This window comes from Chroicocephalus ridibundus, chromosome 4 (genome assembly GCF_963924245.1).
Source record: "Chroicocephalus ridibundus chromosome 4, bChrRid1.1, whole genome shotgun sequence".
NCBI lineage: Eukaryota > Metazoa > Chordata > Aves > Charadriiformes > Laridae > Chroicocephalus > Chroicocephalus ridibundus.
Window position 1 is genome coordinate 12,917,515 of NC_086287.1, and position 18,533 is coordinate 12,936,047.

General features: G+C 35.1%; 1 protein-coding gene across 5 annotated transcripts in view; it reads left to right on the forward strand.

The window, feature by feature from the left end:
- The window catches only part of SBF2 (SET binding factor 2), a 269,874-nt gene that overhangs the window by 213,286 nt on the left and 38,055 nt on the right, over positions 1-18,533 (forward strand). For 3 of the 5 annotated variants that reach the window (XM_063332267.1, XM_063332268.1, XM_063332269.1), the window contains 9 exons: positions 5-78; positions 469-664; positions 1,472-1,599; positions 3,892-4,067; positions 4,950-5,095; positions 8,831-9,029; positions 11,080-11,276; positions 16,450-16,587; positions 17,725-17,820. In XM_063332267.1, coding sequence (XP_063188337.1) covers positions 5-78; positions 469-664; positions 1,472-1,599; positions 3,892-4,067; positions 4,950-5,095; positions 8,831-9,029; positions 11,080-11,276; positions 16,450-16,587; positions 17,725-17,820 — 1,350 coding nt within the window. The remainder of the gene's footprint in view (positions 1-4; positions 79-468; positions 665-1,471; positions 1,600-3,891; positions 4,068-4,949; positions 5,096-8,830; positions 9,030-11,079; positions 11,277-16,449; positions 16,588-17,724; positions 17,821-18,533) is intronic. The other 2 variants (XM_063332270.1, XM_063332271.1) reach the window with 1 other exon arrangement.

Below are 18,533 nucleotides of genomic sequence, written 5' to 3' on the forward strand. Positions count from 1 at the left end.
CCAGGCATTGTAGCAATGCACATAGAGACCCTGGAGGCTGTCCATCGTGAGAGTAGGCGGCTTCCACCAATACAGAAGGCAAGTATTATGAAACATACTTGTATTCTTTACAAGTATTAGAATCATGCAATTTAGTCATCTTTTTTTCCCCCTCATAATGTTAGAAGAAAACATCAAAACATTAAAAGAAAATTTCCACCAGTGATAAATAAAGTGCTTGATTTTGGTCTGATGAAATACGAACTTAGGAAACTAGTAGAGCCAAACTCCTGATCATAAACAAGCTGATGCTTGCCCACTGTTTTTTGAGACCCGATTCTCTTAGTTGAGTCCAAACTTCATCTCCCTTCTCTGGACTCAGTCTCATAACAATTTTGTTTTGAAACTTTTTAAGCCAAGTATGATAACTAGACTGAGGTATAACACTGGTATCACCATTACACTTAAACTTTAATTTATTTGCATCAGCCCAAAATTCTACGACCAACTTTACTGCCAGGAGAAGAATTTGTTTGTGAAGGTCTCCGTGTGCTACTGGATCCTGATGGCAGAGAGGAAGCTACAGGAGGACTGCTTGGAGGTCCTCACATCCTCCCTGCTGAAGGAGCTTTGTTCCTTACCACTTACAGAATTATATTTAAAGGCACTCCTCATGATCAACTGGGTAAGAAAAATTAAACAGTGATACTTGTGATCCTTCAGATAGGCAGGACTTTGAGCTGACCTATCCACCTATTCAAGCATCAACATCAAAATGTATGTACCTTACAGTATAATTTTTTATGTTTATCTGATAAGAATAATCTCTTCATATATGTTTTTATCACTAGATAAGATAATGATTGAATTTGGTTTGCATTTAACTTAACTAGAACTTATTTCTCCAGATGAGGCGATAAATGTTGATGCTGAAGATGATGATGCTAAATGTTTGTTTATTCCTGCATATTGGTAGATATTTAGAGTGCTGTCTTCAGTAATTTATCTAATATAAAATCATAATACGTACTTGTCTTAGAGGAAACTTCATTAGACTGTCACATGGTATTATGGTCTTTTATGGACTACCTAAAGTTGGAGACAGACCGTAGACTTTCAAATTGACAAAATGCTTAGTATCTTTATAATATATAATAATTATTATTATATATTATTATTTATTATATATCTCTATCTATCTATAGATACCTGTCTCTCTCTATATATATACATACACACACACTATATAATAATAATACTACTTTAGAAATTTACCAACTTTTCAGGCATTTTGCATTTTCAGGCAGTTTGCATTTTAAAAAAAAATTTGTTTCATTTTGCCTGGAATGAATTCTGTACCGTTGTTTTCATGTTGCTTTGTACTTACTCGTTCCTGTACTCCTTCCTGTACTCATTCAAAGTACCATGTGACCGAACGGGATCTGATTCTGTCATCTAACAAGTATTGTAAATACAATTTTATGGTCCTCAGTTGGAGAGCAGACAGTAATCCGGAGCTTTCCTATTGCATCTGTTACGAAGGAGAAGAAGATCACTATACAGAACCAGCTGCAGCAGAGTATGCAGGAAGGACTGCAGATAACTTCAGCTACCTTTCAGGTAAAAGGAAGTTTTGTAAAAAATTGTGTGACAGAACAGTCATTTCAAAATACTTATGAGCAGCACTTTGTCCTGATATTTGTGAATTCAGTTTTCTGCCCTGTAGAGTCAATAGAGAATACAGTCCTCTCATAGAAACCCTGGCATTTCTTGGCCTAGTTGATATTTACAGAGGGTTAGCATTTTCATATTTGATCTCTTTCACTCCTTTCCTCACCTTTCTATTTTGGATCCAGTAAAGGGCTGTTTTGGGTCTAAAATCTCTTAACGTGAGTAAGTAGAGGCCGAGGCAGGCCAGTGGAAACATGCTTTCGCTCTTCTCCAGCTACATGGAATGAACATGGAAAAGCTATAAATACTGCTTTCTTCTCAAGACTTGTCACTTTACCAGCTTTGTGTAAAAACCTATGGCAGACAGTCACCGTATGGCTCATGTGGAATCTTTAGGGTAGCTGCCACTGTCCAGAACCAGTGAGCCCTGCGTGTGACTTGCACAGATCCGCGTAGTTTCCTGACTTCTGCACAGATCCTGGTAGTTTCCTGTCTGTAGGATCCGCCTCAGTGTGTTCAGCAGAAGCATGCACTGCAGGGTGATTGACCGAGATGGACTTCTAAGAATTAGGAATTATGAAGTCTCTGAAGTCTTCCCTAAATGTTTCTTTGTGGCAGTGATCTTAACTGTGGACAAACTGTGAGAGAGGGAAAGCTGAAGGCAAAGAATTTTATATCATGGCCTGGAAGTAGACTGCAGTACTTAATACGTGAAGTATTTTGTTGGGTTGGCTGACTGCAGAAGTATATTTTCATTGAGAACAATAACTCCAACATTTGAAAACATAATAAAATAGATCATCAGTGTTTTACTAGTTCCTTACAATAATGGACATTATTTAGCTAATTGTCCTTCAATATCATATTCAAAAGTATAAGATTAGGAACGCAAGTGAGTAAAACAACCAAAAGAAAGTTTTCTTGTGGACTTTTGAGAGGACTTCATGAGGACTTTTATTTTCCAGAAATCTTTTTACCAGAATAGTTAGCATGCTTCAATGATGTGCTAAATACAGACACCGCGCAGTGTTTTTAATGCTGGATCCTGGTCAAACATCATCTTTGCTTTTGTTTAGCATAGTTTTGTATTAGGTTATGAGAACAAAAACAATCAGCAAACAGTTTACTTTCTGTTCCCTTTGTAACAGCTAGAGTTCAATACAGTATGGAATAGCCCCTCCTCGTTGTTTATTAATTATGACTTTCAGAATGTTTTGGCTGCAGTTATGCTATTTAATGTCTTTAAAACTTCAGATCTGTGTAACCCCTAAAGATTCAAGAGCTCCTTTCAAGGAGGTCCTAGAACAACAGAGTTAGTCATTTGGAAAGTATTTACAAAACAAGTGAAATTTAAAAAGCAATGATTACATCCCCCTTCTAGATGGCAAACAAAAGACATTCAAAAGGTGTATAGGTATGCGCTTAGAAATAAAGCTCTAGGATATTTCTTTGTTTGCTTTTTGCACATTCTTAAAGTTCTCTTGGGCCCTTTTATAGAGTCCTTTTATAGAGTCCTTGTTTTTCCCTCTAATTTTTTTTCTTTCCTTCCCCCCCCACCCTGAATTGCTGACGGTCATCCATTTGGCTGAGGATGACAGGATGGGATTTTTTCTTTTTCAAAACCTTTCAAAAATGTTTTAGTGGGGTGAATGGATCAGGGTTGAATAGCACAAGGTTAGTTGCTTTTTAAGGATCAGATTTCCGTTATGGTTTTATTATTAGCAGTTTTCTATACTCTGCAAGGTGAAGCAACAATTGGAATGACTAAGTAGTGGAAGTATAATGGTTGTGACGTATGAATGCTGAAATTGTTGGTTTGATGAGAGTCTTGGAAGTGCATTGCCAACCTTAATTCCCAGTATATGGGCAGAGCTCACAGAATATTTGCAAGCTAAGCTGTCCCATGTGACTAGTATTTGAACTGTTGTAGACATCTTAGTGCCAGCACTTCTACTTGGGTTTACCAAAATATTTAGTGTTCGATATTACGAGAATTCCAGATACTTCTTAGTGAAAATACCTTAGTATTAGGACGTAAATGTAAAAATTAAATAAATAAAAAAATAAGCTGTGTAATATCTCTCAAAATCAATAAGATATGTGTACATATATTTGTATTTTCTGATGGGCATAGTACTGTATAAGTATGGGAATTTTACTAATGTATTTTAGGATCTTTTAATTTCTTTAATTTTATAATACTTTTTTTGGTTTCTAACATGTCGTGTCTTTAATATGCAGTTAATTAAAGTAGCATTTGATGAAGAAGTAAGTCCCGAAGTGGTGGAAATATTTAAGAAACAGTTAATGAAGTTCCGTTATCCTCAGTCTATCTTCAGCACTTTTGCATTTGCAGCTGGGCAAACGGCACCACAGATAATTTTACCAAAACAAAAAGAAAAGAACACTTCTTTCCGGTATAGTCATTCTTCTTTTGTTACTGATGTTTGTATTTAGTATTAGTCAAATCCATTGAACAATCTGACGGCTTTGCAGAAATGCAGATCATTCAAAGCCAAAGTAATTGAGTGCTATTCTGCATCTTTTTATATTTACTAAATAAAAGGTAGACTAGTATGATACACATCTTAATTTGGTGTAGGAATAAATTACTTATCCAAATTGCTGGCTGCAGTAAATGTGAACAAGCATCTCATCGCGTTTTGAAACATACACGATGCAAGTAGCATCTTCAGCTATGACAACATAAAAAACAGATATATTGTGTATTACGTTATAGGTTAATAACCTAATGTGTGTTAGAATTAATTTTACCCTTAGTACAGTGTGTACGGTTTTTTAATATAGAGTTTGAGCTTTGGGTCTTTTGAAGTTCTTTTGAAGTTTATGGTATACATTAATTTTTACTAGACTAGATGGATCATTAGTCTGTTCCAGAGTGGTAGTTCCTGTGATTCTCTGTTGATTATTGCATTGTTGACACAGGAAAGTAGAATCACAAGCTAGTCATGGAATCCTAAAACTTTAAGGTAATTTCTATTTTTCCTATCTTTACTTTGTCAATTTTGTAGATTTATCACATTGCCAGCAAAATACAAAAACCTTATTCATTACCAGTAGACATAATAGACACAAATTTATCTCAAAATAATAAAATTGCTTTTTAAAAATTAATAGAGGAAGTAATTTTTCTGGAGGTTATAATTTTTTTATATTAAATTAAAAATTATGAAATACATTTTATTTGGGTAAGTGGGTTCATCATAAAAATCTGTATGTGCTATCGAGGAGAGTCACATGCATCCGTCTAAATATTTTTTATTGCTATGAATTTGCAGTACCTTCTCAAAAAGCATTGTAAAAGGAGCGAAACGTGCTGGGAAGATGACAATTGGACGCCAATATTTATTGAAGAAGAAGACAGGCACAATAGTGGAAGAAAGAGGAAATCGCCCAGGCTGGAATGAAGATGATGATATCTCTGGTAATAGTAAAACATTTTTTTCCATGTCAGTTGATGCTTTCATTCCTATGTATTGAATAAGAAATGCCTTCAAGAAGAAATTGCAGAATCTTCCTAGACAGGAAAGAGAAAGGTTTCAAATACGTACATTTAGTAAGTGTTTTCTTTTGTCATGACAAGGCAAAAGAGGAAGTTGACTTCATTCAGTGATAAAGCAAAATTCTAGATTACTATTTTTTAATTATCAAACTATTTACATATAGTATCTTTTTATCATTTTTTACACCATGATGGTGTAGGCAGAACAGCACAGAAGCATGCTGTAGCTTTCATTTATCCTTAGACATCATGACATCTGCAATTAGTCTATGATGACAATGCAGTAATTGGTGAGATTCAAAAAAGAGTAAATACTATGGGAGACTTCTGCGGATGTGGAAGTGACAAATGATTTCTGAAAGCAGCAGAAGTCGTTATTACTGAAAATACGAATTTTGGTTGAAAGGATTTGGGGACAGAAAGTAGAAAGTGATTTGGGCACTTTATATAGTTCATGTGATGGTGTGGAGTTTGACTTTCTTCCAAATACTTCTTTTTCTACCATGTGCTGCTGTCACTATATCCTTATCTGGACCAGTGCTAATTTATAATAAACCACTAGAGGGAACCAGATTCTCCTGTACATAAACAGGTATTGTTTTGTCATACCATTCTTTCTTTTTTTTAAAAAAAAAAATAATCATTTCAGATAACAAAGTGTTTATCAAACACTAATAATTTCTCCAAAAACATCAAAAAAGCCAAATTTTCCTTTTGAGTAGTTGGTCAGTAAGCAAAGCAACTTATGGGACTTACAAGCAGATATATAAAAGTCGTCTGAAGCAGGACTGTATTACTGCACTGTCTCTGTTCTCTCTGAAATGGAAGAAAGCCATTCTAGGAAAGCTAAAAAATACTGATTCTCTTCTCTGATGGCAGATAAAATGGTGGAAAAAAGGCAAAAATAAAGGATAACAAAATATAGAATGTCTTTACAGTGCTGAAAAATTACATTCTTAATTGAATTTCCAGCATCTTCCTTTAGTGCTGAGTTAGTATGTGTTCTGATGTTGCAGATTTTTGAGGTCAGAAGCAATTCTGCAGGCTGTACCTGTGTGATCTTTGGGTGACTTTGTGTCCTTCACCCAGAGACACCAAGCACAATCATACCTGTGTGATGTACTTCTCTTGACAACGAAGAAAGAGTTTTTACATTGCTGATGTACGAAACTACTACATTCTTCCGTGAACACAGGTGTTACATGAACATTACTGACAGTCACTTTTTTCCTCCCCTAACAAAATATAAAGATATAAAACGTGAGGCTTCCTACCTGCTGCTTTCCAGATGTTTTGACTGGGAATGTGTAAGGTGATCAAAGTCTGACAGTTTGCTTTTCTCTCCGCACTGGACTGCACCTCACGTATAGGCAGCTGACAACAGTAGTGACTCTTAGCTTCAGACAGAGTACAAAGAGCCATAAGAAATTTGGTTTTTAAATACTGCCATTTCTTTTATATTGACTGCTGTGAATGATTTTTTGTTTGCAAGTCTCAAAAACTGAAGCATAGGAAACTGTGCAGCTATACCAACAATGAAGCAAATGGGAACTATCTGCAGCAGGTGATGCATTGTCTTAAAAAAGAATGTTAAAGATAGGGTTGGAAGGAACTTCAAGAGATATCTACTCCATCTCTCTGCCCCAAGGCAAGATCAACATATTTAATCTGTTCCTCATAGACGTTTACCTAACTTTTTCTTAGAAGCTTTCAAAGATGAAGGTTCCACAACTCTCGGCAATTTGTACTAATGTTTTAACCATCCTTAATGCTGGTGGAAAAACAAGCAACTTTCTGATGTTCAGGCCTAAACATTTCCTTGCCGCAATTTTAAGCCTTCACTTCTTATTCTGCCACCATGTACATATAGAAAAGATTATTTCCTTCATTCTGATTGCAGTGCTTAATGTATTTATGGACTATTGTAATATTTCTCTTCAATTTAGTCTCGGTAGACTTCTGATCATCTTCATTGCTCTTTTCTCAGTCCTATTTAGCTGGTCCAGTTGCAGTGGAGCCCGAAACTGGGCTCTAGTTGTTAGTTGTTGCTGATGAACGTCTAATTTCCCTTAGAGTTTAGAATCACGTCACTACTAAATTCTGTTTCCTATTGGCGATCATACTGGTGTGTTTCATAAAATAGGAGACTGTAAAGCCCACTTTTAAAAAAGTCATATCTAGAACAGTAAAATAGAGGAATTAGTCCTCTTATTTTCAAAATCAAAATGAATCCATTTTAAACTTGAGACAGCAAAACATCTTCATCTCCCTCTTCAGGTTAAGCCCATTGATATGAGCTCTTATAATCTCCAGCTTTTTATGCAGAGGAAAATGTTTTGCAAATTCTGATCACCAATATACCTGCTTTCACGAGAGAAAAATGCATTTAGAAAAAAATATTTCAAAACATGCACCCTCATCTGAGTAAGTTAGAGCTTTCCATTCAAAACTGTTAAATATCAAGTTTCTGTGTGCCTAAAAATAAAATAATTTCTAAAACTCATTTAATTTGTTTCTCATTAGTGCACTTTATACTTGCAAATTTTTTGTAACTTCTTGCTTACCATGACAAATTCAAAAACACAGAAAAAAGAGGAGATATCCACAGAGTTAATTTTTAGGTCAAATAGAGAATTTTTGGGTTTGTTTGATGAGCTGCAGGGGCAATAAAATTACTCATTTAGCTTTTATGCTAAGATACACAAAAGAAAAAGGTATATGGGTTCTGAATGTTGTCTACTGCCAGTAAAATCTTAATTGTATCATAATTTTTATTTTTAAAAACAAGTTTAATTTCCAGTTTTATAAAGTCATGTTTTGAATTGAAATCCCGCCTTACATGCTTTTCAGTGCCTCATTCATGAAGAAATAGTTCCCTTCTTACACACGTATTTCAGTGGTGCAAGTAACTGATGCATTCTGTGAACAGTAAATCTGCTTTCAGTATTTGGAAATAGTTGGAAGTGTCAATAACAGGCAGGTGGCAGGTTTTGTACAAAGGCCTTGCTTGACTTGAATTTCAGTGTAGTTTGAACTTGTGACGTGGGTTTTATCTCTCATGGTTAAAGGTTTCTCTGCTTTGGAAAATGCAGCTGACATGCACGGCTGAAGGCTGGTGTTCGACATTGAGGCGTTAAGAAATCAACAGTTTCACAGTTGTGAAATTATTAACACAGAAATATTTTTTTAATTGAGCCGAGCCTTAAAAAGATTGTTACATCTTTTGAAGATAGTTTAAAAGAATTGTGAGGTCCACTTTATCTTGGATGTTTAGTGAAATTATGTGCACATTTTTCATTATTCTGTCTTGTGTACGTCTTTGTGTAGCAGCTGTGAGTTTAACATTTTTTCATAAATTGTTGAAAGAAAGATTATCTGCCTTTGTTTCAGTTCAAATGAATATATGAGAACCTTTTGCACAATTTTAGCAAGTTAGCATGTGTCAGCCGTGCCAGTCACAAGGGCAGTAGGTAACTATGCAATATATTCAGGTTTCCTGACTGAAATATTATTTTATTGCTTATAATTTCTATAAACTGTGATTTGTATGTATTAGTTCTTGTCATTCGTCACGGACAGTAAGACAAACTAGTGTTTCATTTTCTGTATAACGGCTGGCCTCCCCAAGAGCAAACTCTTACAGATTTTTAACTTTAGTTTCAGATGACAGCGAGCTGCACACAAGTGGTACTCTAAAAGCATCAGAAAAATCAACAATGGAGCAATTAGTAGAAAGAGCCTGTTTCAGAGACTATCAACGTTTGGGACTGGGGACCATCAGTAGTAACTCTTCTCGCTCAAAAACAGAATACTTAAGAATAACTGCGCTGAACAGGATGTATTCACTTTGCAGGAGGTGAGTTTACTAATTCAGTCAAGTGGTTGAAAATAAAGGTGACGTAGCACACGTACCACATGATGTATCCGTTTAAGCAACTTACCCTGAGAAAATTTTTGTCTACAGTAGGAGTGTTCAAGCAGTGACCATGAAGCTATTCGTATTGCACTTGGGGATTCGTCTTGTGGTGGCTGCATCTGTATTCATCAGATTCAGAAAGACTGCCAGCAGTGGTAGCTGGAAGTGAGCTTTCAGAACCACCCCAGAAGCTCTGTCAGACAACACAAGTCTTCCTTCCTAGGTTCTTCCTGTGGCCCATGGGGCTTTTGGAGGAGACTAAACTAGATACGCTGAACTGCCTTTTGAAGGAGTTTCTCTCTCTCTTGGCTTTCTACACTGATGTCTAAATCATTAGGCTATTTTTCAGCTTTCTGACTTAGCCAATAAAGTTAGCTGGTAGAACTCACTCTCTTGGTATGGTTTCTGTAACTTGCTGTGTTGGTACTGGAAATTATTTATGTAATATATTTGCATATAATATCTATTCTGTTCCTAAATAAAAAATTGAGCCTCAGAAACAATTATACATAACTATCTTCTTCAAATAAAAAATGTTTTATAGTTGAATTCATGAAGGTATCTACACTACTTGAAAAATTTGTCATGTGCTGAAAGTCCCGTGCTGTCTTTTAACACATGAATGTTTCTAACTCCCTTTTTGTTGTGAAAGCTAATGTAGTTCACTAACCACAAAAATTCTTATTAATACAAAAGCATATCTGCATGAGTCATACCAGGAGAGTATTTGCATTCACTGAAGCCAGTTTTGGCAAGTCATTGCTTTCATTGTGGATAATGAAATCCCCAGTTCTCCATGGAAGAAGGGCACACAGGAGAAATGTTAGATCCTTTCTTGTCTTCTGACTTACCTAGAATAACAGACTAACTGGTTTTTTTTCAGTCACCATTGAGTACAATGCAGATGAAGGCACTAAATCTGTACATTTTTGTTATGCTTTGAACATTATGCAGACAAGTCTTTCCTCCACTAAACCCACCAGTTTTTAATATTCTACAGGATTTTTTTTAAAAGATAATTAATATATGAGTGGATTACAAATCTCAGGATATAAATATTTATCTAGTGCCATATTAGTTTGGTTACTGTGTTTTAAGAGGTAGACCGTAAATATTATGTACATTCATTTTGTATGCAGGCAGTCCAATAAGTGTCAAAGAAGTGAATTTACAGGAACAGTGTGTATTGTAGGGGAACAAAGTTGTTTAGTAAGCAGTAACTTTTCCCTGCTCCGTTTCTTAGTTTCTTCTTAGCATAGGAAATTGGCATTTAAATTGAATTTTTTTTTTTAGGAGATATAATCTTTCATATTGCTTGAATCCTTTTTTCACTAACATGAACACCACTACCATCTTGCTGGGTTTTCTATTTTTAAAGGTATTGTATCAGTGAATTTCCTAATCCCTCAATGTATTGTAGTGTTTTAAAAAGTACACAAAAACGCAGTTTCAAATACAATGTTCCAAGGAATCTTACTGTAAAATTTAAATCTATTTTGACATAAACCAGAAACTATTGTTTTAGTTGTGATACTTTAGGCAATCTAACATTCTTTCCTTTCAATTCTCATATTTCATATGCAAGTGTCAAAACAAAACTACTGCATCATTTGCATGCCTCAAAATTCTCTTTTCTATCATGCTCAAAAATATGACTTCATTATAGTGACAGAGAAGAGAAATACTAAGAAGAAAAATACTACCAAATGAAATATAACCTTAAATGGAAAAAGACTAGTAGTGAAAGTCTCACAATTTTTTCATAATTAAAGTTGTTTTTAAAATGCAGTTTTCTTTCCAAATTAATGTATTTGCTAGGATCGGACTAAAAATTAGAGTTACCAAATAAAAAATAATTCTAACAGTTGAGGTGTATTTTCATTAAAATGTGTATTCAGCTTGTAATTTTAGGATTTTTTTTTTTTTCTTTGTTTAAAATTTTGAAAGCAATTTTAACTGTTCAGTTTTTTTCACCTTTTTGTCAATGCAGTTATCCTGGGCTTCTGGTAGTACCTCAGTCTGTTCAAGACAGCAGTCTACAGAGAGTTGCTCGCTGTTACCGTCACAATCGCCTACCAGTTGTCTGTTGGAAGAACACTAAAAACAGTACTCTTCTACTTAGATCTGGGGGCTTTCATGGAAAAGGTGTTGTTGGCCTCTTCAAATCCCAAAACACCCATACTACAGGTGAGTTGATGCAGCTAGACTTTCTATATAAGTAATCAAATGTAGAAATGTACTTATTTTTCTAGAGGAAATCACTGATGCGATTTAATTCAAAGTCTCTGGATATGAATGGTTATGTGATATTATATTAGTTCAGTTTAATTACTGTATGTCAAGAAGCAGATCCTGAATGATTTGAAAGTTGTTCAAAAATTGACAATGAATAATTTGAATGGAGATTATGTACGTACCAAAAGTCTTGAGTAAAAGCTGGTATCTGCCAAATGCAATGCATAATTTCCCTGTTTCCCTTAAATTATCTTTTTCCTTTGCACTGTTTTACGTAATGAGTAATGTTGTCCCTTTTAATAGGGAATTATATAAAATATCAGAGACACCATTATCCATTGGATTTTTTCGTGTTTTTCACTGTAATACTAGTTTAAATTTTATCTTTCTTTTATAAAGCACAGACCTGAAAGATTCTAGTTGGGGTCTTTGCATTAAGTAAATCTCTTCATTTGTCTGATCAAGATTGGACCAGCAAAAGATTTGTCAGAATAGTGAATTTTTCAGACGAATGTAACATTAGGGCAATACTGATTTTTGGAAAGAATTTGACTTCCGTTATTCACTGGCAGTGTTTAGGGTACTTATTGTGACTGCCTGGATTTCCAACTCCTATGCTGGTAGTTTCTTTTGAGTTAATTTCATGTCAAGAGTGAATTTGGCACATTGCTGAAAGAAAAGTCAGTATTCTCTTTAATCAAACTGGTAGTTTTTTAGAGGTTATTCTAGAATTAATCCATAATTTTTGTTTTTTGAGAAAAAGGAAATGCAAGGTAGAATTGGAACACAAGGAACTCATTAAGGTAGCAAAGAAATTCCTCAGTCCTGTTTATGTTTGCGTTTCACCGCATTAATGACTAAAACACAATTAAAAGGTTTGACTCTGCTGAATAGAATTTTTCAAAACCTGTGACAAGCATACTGTATAAATACGTGTGACCCATATAAAAGTAGTTTAACAATTACATGATGGAAATATTTTCTGCGTAGTCCTCCTGAATTTTTCCTTCACAGAGTATCTTTATGAAAACCACAGATTTCTTCATTGTAAAGAACAGTTTATATCAGACATAATATTTAGCTATATGAGATTTTGTGTATATCAAATTCACCTTTAAAATCTCAACGTTTCAGAGATATTAGAAAAACATTTTTTATATCAGACAGTGTCTGGACTGGCTGTTAACACTAATCTGTGAGTCACTAATTATCTGCTGAATATTCATTGCTGTAGCACTGATTCAGTGTGTCTTTTCACTGTTTTGTGGGGGCGTTTTTTAGTTGGAGTGAGGAGCAAGGTAATGAATTGCATTTTACATAATGCGTTTTTGTTGAAAAGATTCATAAAATGAATCAGTGAAGTACAGAATAGTTAACACAGCAGATGCCAAAGCTATGAGCTGCATTAGTTGCTCCACAGGTTAATGGTGTGAATCGTAAGCGTGGTAATTCAAATGTTAATCTTATAAACTGATTTAATATCGATTGTCTTACCCGAAATACTGGCTAGGCATCTTTAACCTGGTATAAATGGAATAAACTGAAAAAAATCCTGCAGGAATAGTCTGCAAATAATATAAAGACAAGCGCTTCCATGTTTTCTGTAGTAGCTATCATTTCTATGTGCGTGGGAGTATGAGAGCCTTCCAAAACAAGATCTGCAAAGCCTGACCCATTAAAGCACGTTTCCTGTGTGTAATCCCATTGATTTTGTAGGTAGTTTCTTTTTTTAATTTTATACAGTCTTCTATATTGCCATTGTCATACTTCCAGCAGTATATTAGGCAGTAGAAAATCTGATTGACTGTAGCTGTAACTGACACTAGCTTCTGGAGTTACTGTTTCTTTTAAAAACTGAAGAAAATGGACACTCTTGAAGGTACTGCAAGGAAAATTAAAAATATTTATAGGATATTTATTTTATTCATAATGAAGTTGAAGCTTGGTGAAACAAAACTTCTGAAGAAACTGATCAATAAAGATAGTTATGCACAGGTGCATGTATTTGCCTCAGTAGGAGTTCTGTACAATGGAGGAAAGTCTATATTGAAAAACACATTGTGATGCAAACTAAGAGGACAAAGATAATCTTCAGTTAAATTCAAGTTGACAGATGCATACCTTCCTAAGCAGACAGTTTATAGGAGTAGATTTTTATTAGGCAGTTCTGGATTGATACGCGAAATCAAAGAGGACCTGCTGGAACTTAATGAACATTTTTGTGATTTCCTGTTACATCATATGTTAAGCAAGTTTTCAAAGCATAGTTGAGATCAATATGTTCTATAAGAAACACAGAACATAGATTTTAGAGATATTATGCCCAGTAGTAAATTGCTATATGGAACCAAACTTCATGTGCAACAGAATTGTATTTTTCTAGCGTCTGTCTACAAAGAACTATGAACAGATGTTTGAACATGAGATGGAGAATATACAGGTCTTTTCAAAAGTTCCTTTGAAAAATGAAAGTTGGTTTCTGAATTTCAGAACTTCACCCTTTCTAGGAATTTTTTTGCGGAGCATCGTAGTTCTAAAAATGACATTCTGCTCCTGAATTACCAAGTATTGGTCAACTGCTGTGTAGGAAGACCATTTGTGTTTCTTGTGTATAGTAACACTATCCAAGAGAACAGTTATCTTGATACAGGGATTATTGACTGTAGTAGGACCTGTTTTAAGATGAAGGTGCAACCAGACATATAGAGCACATATTAGCAGCTGAGGCAACCTTACTGCATTACTAAGCAATGCATTTCTTTCCTAGTATTTATAAAATTGCTACTGGGATCTCCATATCTATCTTCCGTGTAAATCTATGCTGTTGCAGTGGCCTTCATGTATGATACAGCACTTAAAAGATCGGTCATTTTGTAGAAATCCCTGTTTACCTGTAACAGGTTCATGCTTTGAGTCACCAGTAGTCTTTCATCCCTTTATACTGCTGTCACGCACTGTGTGAGGGGATGATTGGTGGAAAGGATGAAGGGCAAATTTTCCATTTATAATCTTTCACAGGGACATCAGTCTCAGTCTTTAATTCAGGTAACTGCCCAGTTCAATAAGTGACTTTCATATAAGTCAAGCTGTTTGTCTCCTGAGTCTCTTTCCTAAAACACACACAATATTCTTTACAAAATAAAACTTTGTGCAAATGGTAAGGACATTATCCTTTCATTTAAACATTTCATTTCCTTTCATTTAACTAAATTGCTAAGACCCAAATTGACTTTTTGTGGCATTGGTTCAAGGACTAGGAGACCAGGAGATCATTCAAGTGGATTTCAGGATGTGTAGACCCTGCTATAAAGAGCTGAAGAAAAAATAATGGTTTTCTTCAGGCTTGTTCCACTTCGTCAGACAGAAACAGCATGTTGTTTCCTGTGTGTATATTTTCTAATCACTTCTTAATTGTACTTCCAATTCAGGCACTAATTTTAACAACGCTATTTAGATACTAATTTTAACAGGGCTATCTTGAAATTTCTTTTGCTACCTCCAGCTAATTAGGTTACTGTCTATTAGTTTCCAGCATAGAATCTTATTGGGCTGTCACTATGGAAAACTACTTACAAATTAGCATTGTGGTTTGTCAAAATGTGCTCCATTGAATTCTTTGACTCTCTCTCCTATTCCAGATCTTGGGTCTTGTGGTCAAGATACCAAATCCTGTTTTAAGCAGCTATGACATTTTTGTCCTATAGTGAGTCCAAAGGTGGCTGCAATAAACTAGAACTCAAAAAAAATTGTTTGGCATTTGAAAAATATCTGACTCATTGAGACTGGACACTTTCTTGCCATCATAGTATGGCCCAGGACCTGACCTATCTCCTTCCTTTAAGGCACCTGGACACAAATGGGTTGAGTTTTTCTGGTTAAGTTTTATTTTTTTATTTTTCTCATTTTCGGGTTATTTTTTCCTGAGTTCTGTTTTTTGTTATTGGTTGTTTAACTTTTTTAAGTCTTAAGACAATCTTAAGTGGACTGTCTGTGTAACTGCAGTAGTTTCTCAGAGCATCATACCTCCTCATCTTGGTTTCTTTTTCACCACCCTCTGTTTTTAAACTGTCTGTTTCCTCTCTGGCTTTGCTTTCATCCAGTCTTTTGCAGCTGCTTCTCTCTCTCTGAAATACGGCCCTTCTCCGTGTCTCCAGCAACTTAAGCAGCATCAGTAACAACTTGAAAATTATTGTGTTTCTGAGATCTGTAGAGTAGTCAGTCATCTGAACTACAGGTGTGTAAAGGATTATTCGGAGGTTTTCAGAGAAGGAATTGTGGTTCCCACAACAGAGCAGCCCCCCCTCCTACAAGTTACTTAAGCATGTGGGAAGACACTTCCTGAAGTTACCTACTGATGAAGGAGCAGGTAGACTTTCACTAGGGAACAGGAACGTTACTTTTCATAAGTGGAGATCCCTTGACGTGTCTTATCCGGGTGTGCGGGCACTTGTCCAGTCTCTTTCCTCTTTTCTTTATGCCATTAAAAAGGTCATATTCTGGGCATTGGGTACATGAAGGACATGTAGATTGTGTCCATTGATGTCTGTAAATGCAGCAAAGTGCATGAACGTTTGCGTCTTTTGATATACATATGCTTTCAGTAAATGGGCAGTATATCTCGAGGAACCTCCAGTTATGTGTAAGTAACCTTCCCTTACTGGAATGAGGAAGAGCTGGCTGAGTATGGTTTTTAACTTACTTTTGTTAAAGAAACAGTTCTATCTGTTCTCTACACTTTTTTTAAAAAGGCTGAAATTTGCCAACAAGTAGCACAAATTTAGAAATGTTACTTCTTGTTCTGAGTGAAGGGAAAACATCATCATCTCCATTCTGTTTGTATTGATCTCTGCCTAGTGATGAATGTAAGTAGTAACCATGGGGTAACAGACTCTTTCAGAAGTTCGGCTTTGTGGAGTGGAACATAAGAGAACATTGCTGAGTGCTGCTCTGGTAATGAACATCTGAGCATTTTTTGTCATCAAAGGAATGGCTTTTTGAACTTTTCATAGACAAACCATGACACTTTCAATGCTCTGCTTTACATAATAAGCTTTTTATTTTGCTATTATTTGTATTTATAAATGTACTTATATTTTAATGTATTCCATTCTTTTTATGACTCTAGCTCCTGCTTCTTTAGAATCTTCAAGCAGTATAGAACAGGAAAAATACCTACAAGCCTTACTGAATGTGATATCCGTCCACTGCAAAATGAATGGCAGTAATACCCTCACTGTTAGACCAACAATTGCTCTGTCTCCAGGTAAAATTGGTTTATACAGTGTTTTTCTATGGCTAAGGTGAAAAGTGAGTTTTCTCTGCATTGGTGTTAGTTCAATTTGTCCCATATGAATTCTGTTGTTTGTTGTTGCCCTTTCCAGATAGTTTATTCGCTCTTAGTTTCAGTGGGTGTGTTTTCTGTATGTAAAGGATGTTTATAATCTTTCCCAAGGTATTTTTCAGTATTCTTAATCTGACAGAAATTATTATCCCCCTGTGGTCATAGTTTTTGATTAAATTCTCTTCAGTATGATGAGCCAATCTTGAGGCATTAGTAATTTATTACAATTCTGGAACAAATAAAATAAAGTTCTCCACAATATCAAGATGCTAAATCTTTCCAGGGCTTTTCTAATATCAAATGCAACGTAATATAACAGAATCAAAAGCAAAGATGCACTTTAAGGTCTTTTATAACAAATTAAGCATATTGAAAACTGTATCTTGAATAAGACACTGCCAAAGTGAAGAGAATGCGAAATACTACTCTATTTCATATAATGAAATATTAGATTGCAAGCTCAGATTCTATATGAACAGATGCACTATTTAGCTACAATAGCAATGGAAGGTATATAGGCATTTTCATGGGTGTTACATACTCATAAAGGACTGTTAATGTCAGTTCCAAGTAGAGCTTTACTTGCAGTGAACACTCTTCCAAAATACACTATTTGAGTTACGCATATGTGGAACCATGAAGAAATGAATCCATGCTTTATTTCAGTTATTTTGTGATGAAAACTGGTAAGGTGTGAAGGTAACTCCAATGTCTTAGAAAGAGGAGTATGTGACTTGAAATTGTGTCTGTCTTGTGTTGTTGGTGGTAATTGGCCTAATATAGCCAAACAGTGGCTTTTCTTGTAAATTAACACCCTTTCCAAAGTGCTCGTGCTTTGCTTCATTTATTGTAAAATATGTTGATTGCTTAGCTGTATCTAACATCTCCATGCTGTTGCCAATGTATACGTGTGTCTTAAAAAAAATAAATCTGAAGTACAAAATTGGCAAGAATTAGCTGTATTGTGTGACAAAGGGCATTTTTATCAGTTATATTAAGTGATAGTCTGAGTGACACTGTAGTTTTTTAATCTTCTATTCTTTTTTTGGCTGACTTTAGGCACTGAAAGGAGGGCTTCAAGAATGTCTACAGTGTTTAAGCAGGTAGTGCCAGGACATTTGGATGTAAATCTGTCCAATAGCTTTGCTCGAGGAGGTTAGTAAGACTAGTTCAAAGTCTATTATTTGAAATAATAAATGCTAACAAAATTTTAGTGAAATAAAAATAATTGCACTGCTTACCCATTCATTACTCTGTGAAACAACAAAACAGAAATTACAGATTAGCCTCAGTCCATAACAGCATCTAAGTATCTAATTTCTGTCTAAGACCCTTACTTACCATTGAAATAAAGCTTGTTTCTTGTTGGAAATTAGTGGAAAATTAAGCACTCATTTAGGAATTACGTTTCTAAATACTTTTTGATTCATCCCTTTTTTCAGTTTGTCTAAAATGTATGGCCTGAAAATGCGTATTTTATGTCAGGATTGAATGCACTTTAGAATCTCCAATTACAGATCATTCTGGCATTTGGCTGAAGATTAGCTGGTGCTTCATAAAGTTACAGATAATCTTTCTGAATAATTTTACTCTAGGTAAAGGAGGGAGTTCTGTGACCAAGCTGTAATAAGTAGGGAGATAAAGTGTGGTCTTTGGAAATAGTTATTCTTAGGTACAAGGGCTCATCAGTGTCATTTCTACAAGAAGCTTTCATTCTGTGAAGTGGATTCCAACTACTTTTACTCTTCTAGTCTGATGAAATTGTTATGATTTTTGTACAATTCGTGCATAAATTAGTGTATCAAATTCCTTAAATATGTATTTGTTAGGATAGGGATTATTTTCCAAAAGGGAACATTTTATGTTTT